At 35.5% G+C, this 20,249-nt stretch overlaps 1 protein-coding gene across 1 annotated transcript in view; it reads left to right on the top strand.

The window, feature by feature from the left end:
* Positions 1–20,249, top strand: part of GABRB1 (gamma-aminobutyric acid type A receptor subunit beta1) — a 362,353-nt gene that overhangs the window by 246,705 nt on the left and 95,399 nt on the right. The window contains exon 5 of the mRNA XM_008521485.2: positions 18,412–18,494. Coding sequence (XP_008519707.1) covers positions 18,412–18,494 — 83 coding nt within the window. The remainder of the gene's footprint in view (positions 1–18,411; positions 18,495–20,249) is intronic.

Here is a 20,249-nt window from a genome sequence, read left to right as displayed (position 1 = left end):
CTTAGGGTCTAGTAGCTCCTGGAATGTTTTAGGTTCGTGATTGGGATGTTCAGAGATTTGGAGGTTCCTTTGATTAGTAATTTAATCTTCATAATAATAGCAAGCATTTACTGAGTCCTGTCCTTTGAGACAATTTTCTAAATGCTTTACAGGTATTATATTATCTAATCCTAATATTAACCTATCTTAGAAAGGAGGAAACTGAGTCACAGAGAAGTCCGATAACCAGCCAAAGGTCAGTAGCTAAAGGAGCCTGGCTGTGAACACAGGGTGTCTACCTAGAGTTCACATTCTTAACCACAAAGATTACATCCATATCTTATATTTCTAATACTGTATGCTCCTTGTGTACATTGTATATGTTTTTGTTTTGCACACATTCACCAGCATGGTGCCTACTATAGAGAGAATCAATAAATGTGAGTGAGTGAGTAGAGGGATCAGCATAAGAGATTTTTTGTTTCTGGCTGAGTTTTTATAGTCTGAGCCAGGGAGACATGCACATCAGCAACAGAGGAATTCTTTGACTCTTCCCTGAGGATCCATTATCATCTGTGATGATGTGAAACACAGACCATTGGTCCACGGAGACCCTTTCAATTCCCCCTTCTGTCTGAGTGAAAACTAGAGAAATGCCACATTTTCAAGAGCCTTTATTTCTGTCAGTTTTTGTTTCCATTTTGAAACTATTATTTTAAATGAGCTCACTCAGGAAAAAAATACATTAATCTCTTGAAATAAGATTCAGCTGACGTATAGCAATCCCATTACATCACAATGTAAGTCAAACTTGAAATGATAGTAATCACAAATGAAAGACTGCTGCTATTGCTGTTGGGGGTGGGGGAGATTTCCCATAGATTATAACAAACTAAATGATGTGAACAATGTGTACATTCTGTTCTCAACCTTCAGCCCGCATTCAGGGAAAATAAGTTAAACTCTACTAAACGGAATTCCTTTTTCTATTGGTTTTTTATCTGTGCTCACTAAAATAGTATGTGTCTTATTTTTAGGAGTTTAGTCTACCGATTAGTAGATACAATTGTCAAAATTATAGAGGAATACTGGGTGAGCAATGGTTGCCCAGGTGTGATCCAGGACAATTTGCCAGCCTTATTGCCTCTATATATAGACCAGGGTGGTGAGCTAGATCGTAACAAGAGACAATGTTCCAGAAAACCTGACCCCACCAGTGCCTCAACCATTTTTAGCCTTGGAACTTTTATAGACCCCTACATTTAAACTATATTCTGGCACTGCATTACTTAGAAGTAGAAATGAGATAGCAGTGAACATCAAGAGCCTTCATGGAATGGGACTCACTTGTGCTGAGGGCAGGAAGATGTAGCAAATAGATGTAGGGTCCCCAAATGCAGTGGGAAATGCTGAAAGATTGTTATCACTACATTGCAATTTTGTCTAGAAGTAAATCTCAATAGCACACGTGGCGCCAGAATAAGACTTTACTGTCTAGAAGCTGCTAGATTAACATTAAGGAAATAAGATTTTAGAAAAGTGAAAACTTTAAATAATAGCTGAAATTATGCCTGAAAATACTATACTCTTGTGGCTTAACATCTTCAGGCAAAGCCCTATCAGGACTCTAATAAATAGAGGAAAACCAGACAGAACTATTCGGTAAGAATTTTGACAAGTGTTTCTCCTTAGGTTAATACATATTATGGAAAGCAAGGGCACTGACAAATTTCCAGAGACTTTCCATAAGGCCTACTCTTTCTGATATATATACATTAATAACATTCTACCTGTACAAACTTAATTGGGGGCGGGCTGCACATGTCTTCTTACCTGATGATTCTTTACATGTAGTTCCTGCGGAATTACTTTGTGATTTTTCAAGGCCCCTCTGATAAAACTAAAAGATAATTTTACATGTAAAATATAAATATATATTTAGATACAGATATAGATGTAGATATAGATGAAGATATAGATGTAAGTGTAGGTAAGTGTAGCTGTAGATATAGATATGAATGTACATATATACGATCTGACTTAAGAATGAATGGCAAAATCACAAAAGTTGTCAGAGATTTGAACATTTGATTGAGATACGGTCATGAGTGCCAGATTTGTTGTCTTTTTTTCCCCTTAAATAATCAGGGACATAATAAAGTCAGTAGAAAGCACAGAAACTTAAGAGACAGAGTCTTCCCTATTTAGGTAACCAATTGCACAGAAGATAAAAAATAATCTTTCACTTTGTAGGAAAAGGCATTATTTAGTAAATCAAGTAAGCAAGCCTATCAAGATTAATTAAACGTCTCTAAAATTTTAATACATTGCATAGCTTATAAATATATAGGTATTATAAATCAAAGTAAATAAAATTCACTTTCCAAGTTTGTCATTTGTCATGCTCTTTCATATTCTGGAACATACATACACTTCACTTTAGCGCAGTGCTTCTTTATCAAGGGGTCTATGTGATCACAACTATCTTCATAATGACACTAACATGCAATACACTCCTCATCACTCTCTTAAAATGAGTCAATAAATACATGTTAAAATTTTTCTCAGTTTTAATTTCAAATATGGTAAATAATGATGAGAAAACTAGAGATCAAATATTTTGAGAGCCATGGCTTCAGGAAAAAAACTTTTTTTTTTCTTAGATAATAAAGACACACATATGCAAGTGCATTTCTTTGTCATTATTATTCCTAGAATAGTTTCAGCCAGCCCTATTAATTATAGCTTTTAACCAAAAAGCTAAACTTATATTTCACAAAGAAAACTAAGGAGTGGAAAATTGAAAACTCATACATAAGCATTTCAGCAAACCAGCAGAGCTCATGAGCATACACAACACAACTTTTTACGGACATAGATGTCCTTTTAACATCTTTTTAAAGTGGCAAAAATAAACACATTCATTAACATCCCCCAAAGCGATAGCCACTCCACAGCCTAAAAAAATAAGAAGCAAAAGTATATAAACTTAAAATTATGATCAGTAATCAATGTTTAAATATACCATTTACTTAGAAATTATCTAAGTACCCAACTATTATCCATTAATTCACTCAATTTAATATTAGTCCAAGGCTTTAAACTAGGTATCACAAAAATTGTCTTGAAGCTGACATATTATAAAACGTAATTACTGTTGAAGTTTGTCAGAATAATAATTCAATTTATTTGGATACAAATTTGCATTTTTCATAATCTTAAATATTATGTAGTATTCATGTTAGCATATTTGATCAGTAAACCTGTATAAGTTTAAGGAAAGCAAACCAAACTAGAATAAAACGTATGCTTGCATTATATTTAATACTGATTAATCAGAAAAGACATAGCTGTTTTATATTAAACCAAAATTTTTAAACTAGGTCCATTTACCAAAGACTTATCTTAATTAGGTGAACTTGGATCCTTAAAATGTTTCTGAGCTAGCTTCTATAAGAAAATATTTTAAGTCTAGAACATTTAAGATATTAGAAGTACATTTTTCCTTATTTTCTGGGAATTTAGGAATATTTTATTTTTATTAGCACTTATTTACCTAAATAAACCAATCAGGACAGAGCTTTGTTATATTAAAAGACTTTATGATTTAATTTATTAATACTCTCATATAATGAGAGGTAAAGGTCTTTCTGAATTATAGATACAAAGACACTTAAAGTACTTATAAATTCACATCTATTCTTTTGTCACAGGTCAAGAGGAAATATAGAAACACAGAGACTCATGGTCCAGATATCAAACAGCTGTTTTCCATTCCACTGGGCACAAGATTCTTAACTGACTTGAGTTCGAAATGGACAAATAGATAAAACAAACAAAAAAGACTAACAAACCAGACTCTCTGTTGCCTCTCATCGAACAGAGTATAGAACTCTAACTCTAATCCATTAACCTATTTATAGGAATCATTAAATCGTCAGACCATGAAACCAAATTCTCAATCATTGCTGTCACCAATGGGAATAACTTATTGGCTGTAAGCAAACCAGAAACAAAAACAAAACAAAAAAATCAGTAGAGGGGGGCAAAAAAGAGAAACAGAGTCAGCAAAGTTAAATTCTTGAGTTTCACCTTAAAATAAATCAATAAATACATATTTCACCTCTGGGAACCAAGAAAAGACATGTCTGAGCTTAAGTCTCCTATAAAGTACACTTTTCTGGCAACACATTCTGCCTGGCTCTGTTAGGTAAACCCACTGGTCATCTTGACAGATTACCTTCAAAACTGATAAAGGGCAATCACTTTTTAAAAATTAAATTATGTAAAAATATAAAATAAGCATGCGTCAAAGATTTCAATAATTCATTCATTAATGAGAGAACTGGTAAGATGTTACAACCAGTTCAAAGGAGAATCCATGGGGTAGCTATACTGAAAAGACATAGCATACTGAGAGGAATTTACAAATAGATGCAAACTGGCAAAACTGGCCAATACCCACAGGGCGATAATCAATTACCATTGCAATCTATGCATAAGAATCGTTTCCATTACTATCATTTTTCTATAATATACAGAGTTGTAAAACAGCTCTTAGACAGGGAGAGGTAACCCTGACCACTATATCTAGTAATCTTTTTGGCTTATTTCAAGATCTTTCACAAGTTTCCCTACAAAATGAGAGGTAAACGCCTTTCTAAGTTACAGATACAAATACACCTACAGTGCTTATAAATTCAGATCTACACTTTTGTTGCATGTCACAAGGAAATAGAGAAGCACGAAGCTCTGGTCATAATACGTTTCCCTCCTCCAATATAACAGATTTCTCTCCTGACCTCAAAACAACTCCCACCATAGAGGGATACTGTGACGATTTGGGGAAATAATATATGTGAATTGCCTAGTGATGTTTCTTCCACTTCCATTTGTCTATTTGCTGTTTTAAATGTAGCATGCAAATTTCTCTATTAAATAAAACAATTTATTGGTAAAAACTTTGAATGTGAAAGTTTATGCAATGATTCTTAAGGGGAGCTGCTTTTTACGCTTCGTTCTATCCATAATACCTTCCATTGACATAAGTGATATTATAAATTCTGAATGTTTTCAAATGCACCATTTACTATAATATTATTGAGGATTAATTAGTACAAGATTCATAAATATTAAGCTAATAAACTGCATTCAAATGTTTCAAAATATATAAAAGTCAAGAATCCTTTGCTATGAGGCATCGTATTTTCAAAATCTAAATTACTATGCACATGGAATATTCAAAACTAGGTTCCATATATTTATTGCACAATATTTTATTAATAAATAATTAGAATTTAAGATTAAGATTTATTGGATATAGCATTTTGAATTTACTTAGTAAGATAATGGTCTCCACTAAAATGTAGTTCTAATTTATGCAGTTTTGGGATAATAGGACTGCACTGCTTGTTTACTCATTTAAATGGTCAGGGTACTAAAACAGTCTTTTGTTCAGAGTAATTAATTACTACAGTTAATTGGAGCATTCAGGTTTCCATAAACCTGAAAATGGTCAAAATGGATTTCCTTATTCTCAAGGGTACAGGTTAGAGAAATCACTTTATGTTTAATGTAACTTGGGTAAAGCTATATATATCATCTCCCTTGTTTTAAGAATTTACTTTAACTTCAGCAATCCATATATGAGCTCATGTATCGTCTCTGAATAAAGTATACTTAAGAGTTTTTTTGTTCGGTTATTTTTAGCTGGAGGGGTGATGATAAGAAATGCACATTTATTTATCCTGAATTTCTAGTGACTAAAACTTTCGTTAAAAAGAAAGAACTACTCTAAAAAAGCAGGTAATTCACAGAACTTCTGTGAATTATGTAATTTATTGATACTTGTCTTTTAAGAAACCAATCTCAGCCTTCTTCGGAGATAACCATAAGTTATGTATTTGCATACCAACAGATGTAAATATAGATAAATATTCATTATTAATATTCAGTGGAGAATAATGATGACATTTAAAATTACACTTTAAATGTTAAGGGTGTGTTATTTATATATATACTTTTTTTTGTTTTTTACATATTTAAGAAGAATGTCAGGTTACTCCTTGTTATAAGACATTTTTAGTTTCTTCGTTTAGTTCCATGTATGTTTCAGTTCTTAGTTTATCTAAACATTCCTTCATTTTTTGAATCAAAAAATCAGCCAGACAGCCCAAATTATTAATTATTAACTGCCTATGAAGTTAGCTTTCTAATAGTACTGATATAAACTTGATGTTTTAATGATTAAAAACAAAAATCTTCTCATGCCATGTAAATTCTTGCTTTTCACATAGAAAAGCCCAGCTACTGGCCCACTCACCTAAGAGGAGAGGGAAGTCTGATACGGATTAACCATTGAGGGCCCCTTCCATTTATCCTTTTGGCGAGGACAGTCCCTATTTCGCTACTGGAAAGGAAATCAACTTTTTGTACCTTGAGACCCTAGTCTATGGGTTCAATAGCAAGGGGAGAACAGGTGCTTGAGCCTATGTTTACCTTTGGATTATTTAATGCAAATACCATTGTTACAGCCACTTCTCTTAAGCCACAGAGCACCAAAAAAACACAGCAGATTAGAGGTCCTACAATAACTGGCTTAATTTAAGCATGTTTCAGGCAGCTTCATGACCCTACAAATGATCCAGCTGATAATAGCCTGAGACTGTTGATTTAGCAAGTGCACCCAAGATGGTTTTTAATAAGAAATTGAATTAGGGTGGGGGAAATGAATCTTAATCCTAAATCTGTATTCCAAACAACACTGGCATAGTTTTTTTTAATAAAGACAACACACTGGTCTTTTTCTGTCTTCTTTAGAGAAGTAATGATTTGAATATTTCCTTAAGTTACATATTAATTCCATTCATTTACACATCTGTGCTAGACGCTGGGCTGGACACTGGTAAATGAATCATTTCAAGGTCATTTCCCTAGTGGCACTTACCATCTATTCAAACAGCCACACAAGAAACAAGTAATCAAACAAATAAATGTATAATCACAAATAGCGATGAGAAATGTGAGGAAATATATACCAATTCCAAACACTAAGACATGTAAATTGATAGATTTCTTGACTGAAGGGACTCATTTCAGATTATAATCATTGTTCACTATTAAATGCCAGTTAGATATAAAGTCTGCGTGTAAGTGGGTTATTTGAGGATTTATCTGTTCATCTGAGAACATCAAATTGAAGACTCATGGAGAGATTAAAAATATGTTAACACATTGCTCTGTTTGCTTCATCTTTCTTTAAAGAAAGAGTGACAGATATATGGACAAAGGAAGCGAAGACAGGGAATGTAGGGGAGGGAAGGGAGGGAAGGAGGAAGGGAGGAAGCAAGGAGGGAGGGAGGGAAGGAAAGAGGAAAGAAAAGAGAGAGGGAAAGAAAGATGAGGGAGAGGGTGGGAAGGAGGACTTTCAGAGATGGCTACAACTCCATCTCCATCCCATCCCTTCTCTCCTCCTCCCCTACCTCTCCCTCTCCAGACACAACTGCTATGCCAAAATTGCTGTATCTCATTTCAATGTATATTTTTGTATTTTACTGCACGTGTCATTTACTAAAGCATATAATTCAGTCTTGCAAAGTTTTAAATAAGTGTAGCTTTCTGTAGTCATCCCCCTGGGTTTTTTTTTTTTTTCACACAACAGTGTGTGAGGTATACCCATGTTGATAGACGTAGATCTAGTTCATTCCTTTTATCTGCTGTTAAGTATCCCATTGTATATGCACCAGAGTTGTGTATATATTTTGCCTGCTGGACCATTGGGGCATTTACTCATTTTTGCTATTACAAGGAATGCTTGATGAGCATCTCTGCTATGTCTCCTTGTATGCAACTGAGCAGGCATCTAGAAGTAGAATGTCTGGGTCATACGGAACCCTCCAGATTTTGCCTATTTAACATTGCACTTATAAAAATGAATAGAAAAGAAATCTAATTATATTTTGTAGCTCCATATTGGGAATATAAGCTTTATAAAAGCACAGGGACAGAAATTGTATTTTATTATTATTGCAACATCTGGAACGCTTCATCATTGACTTGAAAACATACAAAATTCACTTCCCATTTTTGTCTTTTAGAATACATGATTACCTCTCAAATAGCTTGGTTTTGATGGTGCTCATTGTGAACCCAAAGAGCAACATAGCTTCATTTTACATTTTTATTTCCATAATTTATACCTCCCTCTCAAAAAATTTTAATAGTAAAACTATGAAACTACATGTCAACAAAGATATTAAATTCAATTTATATTTATTCATCTAATTAACTAAGCAAGACAGCAGCAAAGTTAAACCACAATGAGATTCTATTCACTCCTGCCTGATATTTGGTAAAATTCTATTATTGGTCTTCCTTTAATCATAAGTTTATACATAGCTAAGAATTTTAGTTTCCAGGGAAAGAATGGTTCCAAATACAACTTGTAAACAAATATATTAAAAATATTTTATTGTGCTAACCATCAAAAAGTTAAAATAACAAATTAAAAGCACCATTTTTTTAATTAACAAAAACAGTACAGTATCCATTTGACCAGTAGCATAGGGAAATTGATACTATCTTGCGTTATAATTTAGGACATTCTTTAAGAAAGCATTTTGGTCATATATATTGTAAGAAGCCATAAAAATTTGGATATAGTAGTCCTACTTGTGTCTCTATCCTAAAGAAATAAGCCAAAATATGGAAAAAGCTGTATATTCACATAAACGTTTAGCCTAATTTTAAACTGATAAAATGGGAAACCACTAAATGTCCAACATGAAGTGCATTGTTTCATACTGAAAAAATTGCAATTCTGATGCCAAGGGAAGAAAATGTTTACGATACTGAGATTCAAAGGGAAGAAAAGAGAATCTTAAACAAGGTTTGGTAATCGTGCCAGCTCTTTGTTCTGGGAGATATCATAATATGCCAAATAACAGAGCAGCTTTACAAATAAGCGCCCCCCCCCAAAAAAAAATTAACAGTGAAAGAAGACCTGTACCTTAGCTTTACCTCCTAATTCTGTTTGAGTCCTTTTTTAACTATCCTATACTTATTGATTACCAAATCATGGCATTCTATACAAGAAAACATTTTCTTTGACTTTGATTTTTATTTCAGTTTCTAAGTCCCTTCCCATGGTTTAAGAGCTTGTTATTATTTTAATTCCTGAGTCTGTCCACTACAGAAATTCCTCATGATCAAGATGATGAGAATAAACATGCTCTGATTTGAAGAAAGTAGCCTTATTTTTTCTGCCTCCTAACACATATCTCAGCTAACTACTACTAGGAAACCTTACACAGGGTAGAAATTTAATACACGTTCTTATACTCCACAGCTCTATGAATATAGTGATATAATTTGGGAAAAATAGTCTGTCTTGAATTCAGCCAGACATCTATGGCAAAACATGGCTGAGATTGGCATTGGATCCTTGATAAGAATCTATTAATTACTATTTCCCTATTAGGACCTTTTCCTTTTTTTTTTTTTTTTTTGGTCCCCTGCCCCAGGCTGCTCTGAATTATGAACAGCTTTTCATAGTCACAAAGTGGCTCATGAATCACCATGACCCAATAGAAATGAATAAAAATGAGCCTATTTAGGGGCCGGCCCACTGGCGCAGCAGTTAAGTTCACACGTTCCACTTTGGCAACCCGGTTTCACCAGTTCGGATCTTGGGTGCAGACCTACGCGCCCTTGGCAAGCCATGCTGTGGCAGGCATCCCACATATAAAATAGAGGAAGATGGGCATGAACGTTAGCTCGGGGCCAATCTTCTTCAGCAAAAACAGGAGGACTGGAGGCAGATTTTAGCTCAGGGCTAATCTTCCTCAAAAAAAAAAAAAGAGCCCATTTCCACAACATTTGGTATGTGGGTAATTACCTGCAAACGACTGCTTGGAATTGCACTGAGAAGAGTGTCATTAACATTCAGCACTAAAAGTACAAAAAAGAAGGAGAAAAAGAAAGCAGAAACCTGGAATCAAAAAATTTAAAAAATAAGAGTAGCAAAGAGAATGCTATTTATTCAGTGTGGATTCTTTAAAGTATCACCAAAAAGTACCTAATGATGTCATCCAACAGAGGAATGGTTAAGTAAATCATGGGGAATCTATATAACAGAATCCTGAAAATCTGTTAAAATTGTATTCGTGGAGAATACTGATTTAAGAAAATTCTTACCAAAAAGTAGCAAGTGAAATTGTTGAATACAGTGTAATTTCAACTTAATAAAGTTTAATAAACAATATACTTAGAAGAAAGAAAACTGATGATAAGATTGTGATAATGAGAGGCCAGCCCAGTGGCGTAGTGGTTAAGTTCACGCACTCCACTTCGGCAGCCGAGGGTTCACCAGTTTGGATCCAGGGTGCAGACCTCTGCACGGTTCATCAAGCCATGCTGTGGCAGCATCACACATACAAAATAGAGGAAGATTGGCACAGATGTCAGCTCAGGGACAATCTTCCTCAAGCAAAAAGAGGAAGATTGGCAACAGGTGTTGGCTCAAGGCCAATCTTCCTCACCTCCCCCCCAAAAAAAGATTGTGGTAATGAGATTATGGGTCATTTTTATTCTCTTATCCATAGTTTTCTGTATTTCACTATGATCACACATTAATCTTACTATGTATATGTATTGGTAATCTTACATGTATTCATTTATTTATTGAGAAGTATATAGTTTAAAAATAACAGCTACAGTTAATTGAGTGATTATTACGTACCAAGCATTGAACTTGTATGTGCATGTGATAATCCTCTTCCCTTTCCCTGTTCTACACTGCATCCACCTACATAATACCTCTGTTCATAGAACGTCACAAACCCAGGTTAAGACATCTTTTGTCCAAAATGCCACCGACACACTAAGTGTAGGATTGAACTCTCTGCCTCCTGAGAGATTTTCATGCTTTCTTGATAATGTAAATATTTCTCTGATGTGAGACATTTGGATTTCTAGAAAAATGACAAAGATAACAAATAGTCCCAAATGAGAGAGAAGCATATCCTACCTGGCTATTTTATGAAACCAATAGGCAGTGGCTCTATCTTCTATCATCTGAAACCTGACAGTATTAAAAACAAACAAACAACAAAAAAATTACTACAGCCAGCATGGCCATGCAGTTGGATATTTTTAACTGCTGTAGCCTCAGTATTCACAGGATTGCTTGATTCCTGTTGTCTTCTATCATTTTTATACTCATTATTGATTGGGTAAAAGATGTCCTGAATTACTGATAGCTAAATGAACACTAAAAATATATGGTAAGGTCGATTCTTATGGGGTTTTTTTTACTTTGTTTTAATGCTTGTGGGAGAAAGCTTACCGAACCAAATGTTTTCTGCTTAGACTTATCTGGCCTGAAGACAATAACTGGAGAAACAATAAACCTTAGCTCCTGAGTCTAGCATATCTGAATTTGAATCCCAGTAATACCAATTACAGACTATGTAAACTTGGAAACATTTCTCAATCCCATCAGGTGTCAGTTTCTTTATCTTTGAAATCGGCATAAAACTGCATCAACAGGGACTGGCCCCGTGGCCGAGTGGTTAAGTTCATGTGCTCCACTGCAGGCGGCCCAGTGTTTCGTTGGTTCGAATCCTGGGCGCGGACATGGCACTGCTCATCAAACCATGCTGAGGCAGCGTCCCACATGCCACAACTAGAAGGACCCACAACAAAGAATATACAACTATGTACCGGGGGCTTTGGGGAGAAACAGGAAAAAGTAAAATCTTTAAAAAAAAATGCATCAACATAATAAGGCAATTGTAAATAATAAATTAAATAATGCATGGATAGTAGTCAGAATAATGGCCCTCCAAAGATGACCATGCCCTAATTCTCAAGACCTGTGAATATGTTACCTTACATTGTCAAAAAGGATTCTGCAGATGTGATTAATTTAAGAAATTTAAAATGAGATCCTCCTGGATTATCTGAGCGGGCCCAATGTAATCACCAGTGTTCTTATATAAGGAAGGCAAGAGAGTCAGAGGGTGAGGAGGTGAGGACAGAAGCAGACATGGAATGATGCTCTTTGAAGATGGAGGAAGGGCCATGAGCCAAGGAATGCAAGCAGCCTCTAGAAGCTGGAAAAGGCAAGGAAACAGATTCTCCATAGAGCCTGCGGAAGAAACACAGCCCTGTTGAAACCTTGATTTTAGGAATTCTGGCCTCCAGAACTATAAGAGAATAAATTTGTGTTGTTTTAAGCCACTAAATTTGTGGCAACTTGTTACAACAGCAATAGGAAACTAATACAGTGTGTAAGGTGCTTAGCACAGCACCCATTATATAGGATTCTAACGTGTTAGGTAAGGTCTCTCTGCCCCTTAAGATCTGGGTAAGAGGAGATTAAACCCACAATTTATTATTTGTGGGAATCCAAACTTTCTCCAGGACTGTGGAGGCTTCCTACAGGGCTTACGTGATTTGGCCATTGCTGACTTTGAAATTCTGAATTGGTTTCAGAATAAAGTTTTTGCTGAATTGGTTCAATTTATAGACTACCGCTCCATGAAGGTTGCCAAGATAGGGAATTCGGGCCCTTACAGGAATAAAAATAAAACATTTACACAAGTCTTTAGTGTGTGTGTGTGTGTGTGTGTGTGTGTGTGTGTGTATGTGTCTGTGTGGCTTGGTTTAGGTAAATAGAAAAAAATTTACTATCATGGTAATGCAAGAATCTTAAAATTGAATATTAAACATGACTGTTCTTAAAAATTTTTTGCTACTCCATCATTGTGCTTCCCCACACCTAAATCCCTCTTAACTCTCACACAGTCCTTTATCTCCCTTTGTTTTCTTATCATTTATGTCTCATGCCCTCGGGATTTCAGGTTCAAATCCCGAGGTATTTTCCCAAATGTAGTAGCATACCTAAAATAAAATTTGGTGCCAACTATGAAAATAATACATATTCTTTTCACCACTCAATAAGTGTTAGCCAAGAGAAAAAAAAAGATCTGTGTGTTTATTGGTCATGACTTAGGCTAACCATCCACCTTCTCTCATCAGTTTCTGTGGGTGGCATACCCAACTTAGATTAAGGGTGCAGCATAGAGGCTCAAGAAGCCATGGGCCATTCTTCAAACAAACTTCACTAAGAGATACTGATACCAATCTTATAACTGCTACTCACTGTCAATCTCACCTATCTTATGAGTATGATTAGAATTCAGCATATTCAAGCTTTTTTTCTTATTTCCTTTCTCATAGTCTTTTCATACAGATTCTATTAAGTTGTACAGCTATGTTCTACGTTGTTCAGGTTTAAAACTTGGGATCTCTTCTCTATAAAATTGAAAATTATAGGGACCGGCCCGGTGGCGGAGCGGTTACGTTTGCACCTTCCACTTCTCAGTGGCCCGGGGTCTGCCGGTTCAGATCCCACGTGCCGACATGGCACCGTTTGGCAAAAGCCATGCTGTGGTAGGCATCCCACATATAAAGTAGAGGAAGATGGGCACGGATGTTAGCTCAGGGCCAGGCTTCCTCAGCAAAAAGAGGTGGATTGGCAGTAGTTAGCTCAGGGTTAATCTTCCTCAAAAAAAAAATTGAAAATTATAGGAAAATCTCAACCATATGCAGGTAATTTGTTTATTTATTTAAGTTCACATTATTATTTACAAAAGTGCCCTCTCCATATGTATATGTGTGTACGTGTATATGTGTATGTGTGTGTGTGTAGCTACATTTTAAGCTACTGTGGGCCAAGACTTCCTGGATTGTGTTTTGTCAGCAATGAGAGAGTTGTGCTGCCCTTAGACATCAAAAATACATGATTTTTAATTACAGTGACTCTTAAGGTCAATGGCCATACAGCATCCACCTTAATAAATGAATACTACAGGAACATGATTTCCGTTCATTCCAAAGTATCATGGGGCCATAGTTTCTAACTAACAACCTATTATAGTGTTCTGACCTAACCTTCAAAATGTCAATAAATTGGATTATAATGTAAGCCATTCTAAATGTCTTTGGAAGAAGACAGATGAATGTTAGCTGTCATGAATCTGTACCTCTGGGAAGTCTGTGTTCAGAAAAAGTCAGTTAATGCTTTTGTCTTTAGCTGGCTCTATTCTACTGTATTTTAATTTGCTACCAGCCAATAATAATATTTTCACACACTCAGAAAGAATGACTTGAGTGTGAAAAGTTAAAAAGAAAATTCAAAAAACTCTTCAATCTTGAAGACCTCAACCCATTCAGTTTTGTGATCTTTGACACCTTTCATTCCATAGAAGACTGAGAATATGAGGCTGCTTCAGCCACGGTGTGAGTACATATCCATGTGGACGTGTTAATTAATTGTAGAGGTGCTGAACCACTGCTGAACAATTACGTTCAGCAAGGTGAACAAACGGAAAACACAGGGAGCAGTGCCTCTTAGAGATGATCATTGTTACTCCACACCCAGGAGACAGAAGGGCTAAACAGAGCTCTGCTCAGAGACGTTTCTCTTTTTGTTGATGATCCTGGGAATTCTTGCTAAGCTATTTTTTCTCACAAAGAGCTCAGGATGCTCAGCTCACTTAGACATAAGTATTACAAAATCTAGAAATTTCCAACCCTTAAATTAGCAGAGCCCGACACTCTATTGCATATATTTCTAAACACCACAAAATGAATTTATGAGTACCTGTTTGTAGAGAGGTCACTGTCTCAGTCTCAATGATCTCTTCCTTCTCAGATGAGAGACTATTGCGGATCCCTGGTGACCATATTTGATTGTGTAGGTTTCCTTCCCGTCCTTACTAAATAATTTTGGGAGAAGTGGCACCTAATCCAAGTTGAGCCAATAAAATCCTCTTGGGAATTTGAAACTTGGACCAGATAGATCCCAAGAAGGAAGTTATATCACTAATGTCAATGCTCTCCAAAGAAATCAGGCTCTTCTCAGAACTCATGTTCTTGGAGCTGCCTCGATTCCTTCCCTTTCTGAGTTGTAATTGCTCATCTCTTTTGATATCATAGCAGGATGTGGGGCAGGAGAAGGAAAATGGTCCAGGTGATCATAGTTGAAAAAACATCAGGTCGTACACAACCCTTTCGTGTGATGTATAGTTTCACAAGGTGATACCAATTACATTTCTTACATCTATTGATTTCAGAATGGATTGATCATAATGGATAGCAATAGTAAATTTAGGTATACATTCAAAAGTTGTTTGTTTTTTATCACTCACATCTGTAGAACCCATATGCATGAGATATTAGTTATTCACTTTACAGACAATGCTTTGTTGGCTTTCCAAATTGTGTTTTAAAACTCCAGAGCCTCACAATATGTGAATCATTTGTTTGGCATAAGATTTTGATGCTTGTCCTGATTTTGATATGATGTGGTTAACTAGCCAGATGACATGTGTCTGAAAATGAGGTCGTTAAGTCAGATACGCTGACCAATGGGGCTCAAATGATGTTCTCAAGTATCCTTAAAGCTCTTTAATAGTTCCAAAAATATTTGATTCTAATTGGACTTTGAAATATTATAATTATTTTGTACTATATTAAGAAACGTGTGCACTATAATGTGTCCTGTGCCACATTTTAATGCATTCAAGACCACTATGATATTAACATGTTATTCCAGGTTAACTTATGCAGAGCATGGAGCACCAAGTAAAGCTTTCCTTTAACCCATCACTAAGCATCTACTAGAGACCAACCACCTGTGAAAGTATCTGAACCATTTGCAAAGATGTCGCTGATTATAGAGGTGGTTTCCTGGCACAAAGGACCTCCCCCCCTGCTTCAAGGTAGCCAGTGGCCAGTCATGTATGATTTTAGAAGCAAATGTTTCATTATTTATTAGGATTTTCTCAATCCTATACAAATAAAATACAACGCAAAAATAATTCATGCTGAGGGCGATTTAAGACAATTATCATCATAATCCCTGCTTTCAAATTCACGGGTTCATTAAAATAGATGTTAACATTTGAACTTATTAGGTAATTTTATATTATCAAAATATGGCTTTCACTTACTTCATTTGTATTTGATATATTGAGATTCTGTGTAAGATTTCATTTTATTAAAGTTTTTCTCATAGGAAAAATATTTGAAAACCACCTTTGTAGCTGGGTTTTTCAACCTTGGTGTTATTGACATTTTGGAACAGAAAATTCTTTACTATTGCATGCTGTCCTGGTCATTGTAGGATGTTTAGCAGTATCCCTGAGCTCCACCCACTAGATGCCAGTATCAAAGCTCCACCCCCAGCCTGATGATCAAAACTGTCTCCAGATATTGTCAAATGTCCCTTGTGGGGAAACATTGTCCTGACTGAGACTCATTGGCTAAGTCACAGGACCATAAGGCTGGCCACACTTCAGTAATTTCTAGAGAATGTTCATTTATTCGTGATTTTTTAATTCATAAGCAGCTGTTTAAACAAGGAATATAGTAAAGTAGATAGATGATTTTTTAAAGCATTTTTTAATATTTATTGTATTGTCTTATTGAGGGTGTTTGAAACACTATGCAGGCCATAAAAATAATGTTGTGGAATTGTATTTTCAGGCAACAAAAGATATTTATGATATATTGTTAAGTGGAAAAATTAATCAATTCATGTGATCATGGGAGCAGGAAGCAAGAAGGAATCTAGTAAAATCCTTTTATGTGCTAAATTCTGGAATACAACTAGTCTTCAACTAGTCTTCAAATTCTTTGTAAAACACTTTGAGAAACATTTTTTTTAAATTGAACTTTAAAATTCCTTTTGGTCTTGCCTGATGCTCCAATAAATCTGATTAAACTGACCAAGATCTTGTCCAAGAAAGACTTCAAAGGGAATATCCAAATGTTCACCTGTGTGAACTTCCATCTTTCATGAGGAAAGCCAAAGAGAAATTGGGAAGGGCTAGAGCTTTTCCTAATAATATTTTTAAGAAGTGCCTGTTAAGTTAACACAAATGACCAAAACAATAACTCACTTTGACAGCCTCAAAAAACATCGGTATGAAAAGTCCTTTGTCAAATTTGTATACACTGTTGATGGGAGTGCAAATTGGCACAACCCCTGTGAAGGGCAAAATTTAAAATGCAAATACTTTTTTCTAACAATTCCGTGACAAATAGCCAACAGATGTAGTCAGACATAGTAGAGTGTACCAGTATATTAGAAGTATCTTCATTTGTAAAAATAAAAGAGAGAAGACAATGTATATGTCCACCAAAGGATGATTGGGAAAATAAATGATGGTATTTCCATACAACTAAACACATTGTAGTAAATCTTTCTAAAGACAGCTTATTATTTACTGATTTGGAACCAAATCCAAGATGTATTATTAACAAAAACAAGTAAGGTTCAGAACAGGGGGAGTGGTAGGCTGCTATCCAAGAAGTTTGCTCCTAAGAAGGCAAAACTGTACGGCACAGAGCATCTATGGCAATTTTCCAAAGTTGTAACTCCTGGGGATTAAGGTAGAAAGGAAATTTATTATTAAGCTTGAATCTTTTGAATTCTTTGAATTATGATTACACATTACTTCGTGGATGAGGAACGCGTAATTTTTTTTTTAAGAAAAGTACTTTGTCAATTTCAAAGTAATATAAAATGTTTCTAAGAGTGGATTAGCCATATGAATTTAAGTCACTCTCAAACTCCACAGTCCAGGAAACCAACACAGGCAAGAGAAAATGGAAGGATAGTGGTGAAACCCAGGTAGGATATCCAGAGTCAGAGTCCTGGGGTTTGCATAAACACGTACGCCCAACTGGAGCTGGTAAATATGGTGCAAACACCCATCCTACCACAGTGTTTCTTTACTGGTTATACACTACCTGCTAAGTATAGGTGGACCAGGGTCTCAAAATGTACTTGGCAAATCTCTTTAATAGTTGGTAATGAGAGGCACCAAAAGTCATGGGGGCAGGGTTGGGGGGAGGGGGAGAGGGTTGTTGTTGTTCTGTTATTAGGTTGTAGCAGGAGAGGAAAGTAGGCTTTGATGCATGGGATAGATATCCTCCCACTCATAAGGCCAGACTTGCTGCAGATATTGGCAGAGACATTCCTAGGATGCTAGTAAATATAGGAAGAGCTGTGGGATAATAGCAGCTACAATAATGACCAGCATTTGTAGAGTACTTACTAAGTACAGGGCACTGGGCTAAGAGTTTTGCACATATTGTTTCTTTTAATCCTCATGGCCATCTTATGCAGTAGGCGTTTTGATTGATAAGGGGCCTGAGGCTCACGGAGACAAATTAACCATCTTGAGTTCACACCGCTAGCGAGCAACAAAGAAAGACTCAAACTCAATCTGCCCACCTTCAAAATTTTTAATCACAAAATCTTGATGGCAACTGGTAAAGGTGATTCAGGGCTGGGAAGCCTGGAAATGAAAGTCATCATCCTTACAGTGCTGTCTTTTCTCTCTCTCATCCTGACAGGATAACAACCACAGCTGCATGTATGATGGATCTACGAAGATATCCTCTGGATGAACAAAACTGCACCCTGGAGATTGAAAGTTGTGAGTTACTTGGACAGGGAAATGGAAAGAGGGATGTTTGCTTGACCCAATTAAATTCAATCTTGTGCCGAGTAATTGGCACTAGGATATTTTTAGCTATACTACTCTGCCAGCTTTTCAAGGGGTTCACAGTCTAGTGACATTTTCCTTCACATTGGTGGCTCAATGCAGTTACTTTTTTGAACCATTAAGTTCACTTACTTTAGCTAAAAATTTATAAACATGCTTTCTCCTTCTCAGAATAGAGTTTCTCCCAAGGCCTTCCAATACTCAAGCTGCAATAATAAGAGAGAAAAAACATTTTAATATAAAAAGATTTCATGAGATTGTTTTGGGTTCTATAGTCTGTCCACCTGAAGGGTTCTAAATTGTTATCTTTTAAAAAACATTATGGTAGAGTCTTATGTGCATTTGTCTTTCTTCATGGGAAGAACAAGATGATAAAAGGTATTCATGAGGCTTATGCTTTGGACCCAAGACTTGATGTTTTTTAGATCTAGTGACTGATTTTGGTTTGCCTTCTTGGGCTGTTTTTCACTGATTGCTTTCTTAACAATTAGAATACTTCAGTCACTTAGATTTAATCTAACTATCTTTGTTTCATTGTTTCTCAGTCATCCACGTGTAGGTATTTGAGGCCATTTATTGTGAATAACAGGCATAGACCATTTCCTGGTTTTCAGGGGCACAAAAAGGAGCAATATCTAATTCAATGTATTATAATACCACTTAATGTAATGTGAAAATAGGCAAATATTTATTTAGTTCATTTAAAATGCTTTCCAGATCTAAACATCAGAATGGTAAAGGAAAATGGGGGAAGTCCAAGTGACTCTATAGCATTAGTGAAGAATAAAAGTATTCCCCAGTGTCTAATTATTAAGTAATTACATCAGTTTTCTAGTTTTACTGAATACAGTCATAGAAATACATAAAGATGCTTATGTAGATATAGATTCAGACATAGACACTGATCTACTACTGCTTGAACCTGGAATGGACAAAAAAATTCAGAAACTATTCTTTAAATAATATTCTAATTTCAAAATGCATTATATAAACAAGTTGGTTGAAAGGTGTTAATATATGAAAGTAGAGATGATGACTTTTGGTTTGGATGCCAATGACGAATTCAAACCATAGGAATAAAATATGAACCCAGTTATTTATCAATGGCTAATAATGTTTTATAAATAAGGCAGAACTTTAGCTAAGCAAGTAAACTGTTAGCTTTTGGAACTGACATGGAAAGAGAAGGATAACTCATGGATTGTTGATTTATATGGGTTGCCTTTTACCCTTCACCTCTCTTCCATTGATTTGACTTTTTACCTTTGCTTCTGTTGGACAGCCTTAGGATATGACAGCCTGTCGAAATTCTAAGATCTTACGGATTACATCATTCACTTAAAGAAGCAACGAATTTTGACAAGTATTTAAATTGATTCTGTGTTGTAAATTGCAAGTGCTAAAATTATCAGCATTTTCTCCCCAGATGCAGGTTTTATTTTATAATGCATATCAAGTTTTTCTGTTATTATAGGTTTATACTTTTCTTTAAGCAAGCAATTTTTTAATTCATATTTAGAAAATACATGATTTTAGTTCCATTTATCATATCATATAATGACCAAACTAAAATGATAAATGAGGCAGAAATTAAACATAACCTTTTTAGGGCAGCGATGGGGGAAGCTCAAACAGCCAGATAGACCAAAGTAATCATAAAATATGGCGTCAGGCAATAAGAAGTCG

Source organism: Equus przewalskii, chromosome 3 (genome assembly GCF_037783145.1).
Source record: "Equus przewalskii isolate Varuska chromosome 3, EquPr2, whole genome shotgun sequence".
NCBI classification, from domain to species: domain Eukaryota; kingdom Metazoa; phylum Chordata; class Mammalia; order Perissodactyla; family Equidae; genus Equus; species Equus przewalskii.
Note: the sequence above shows the minus strand (reverse complement) of the source record. Positions and strands in the feature narration are given on the sequence as shown.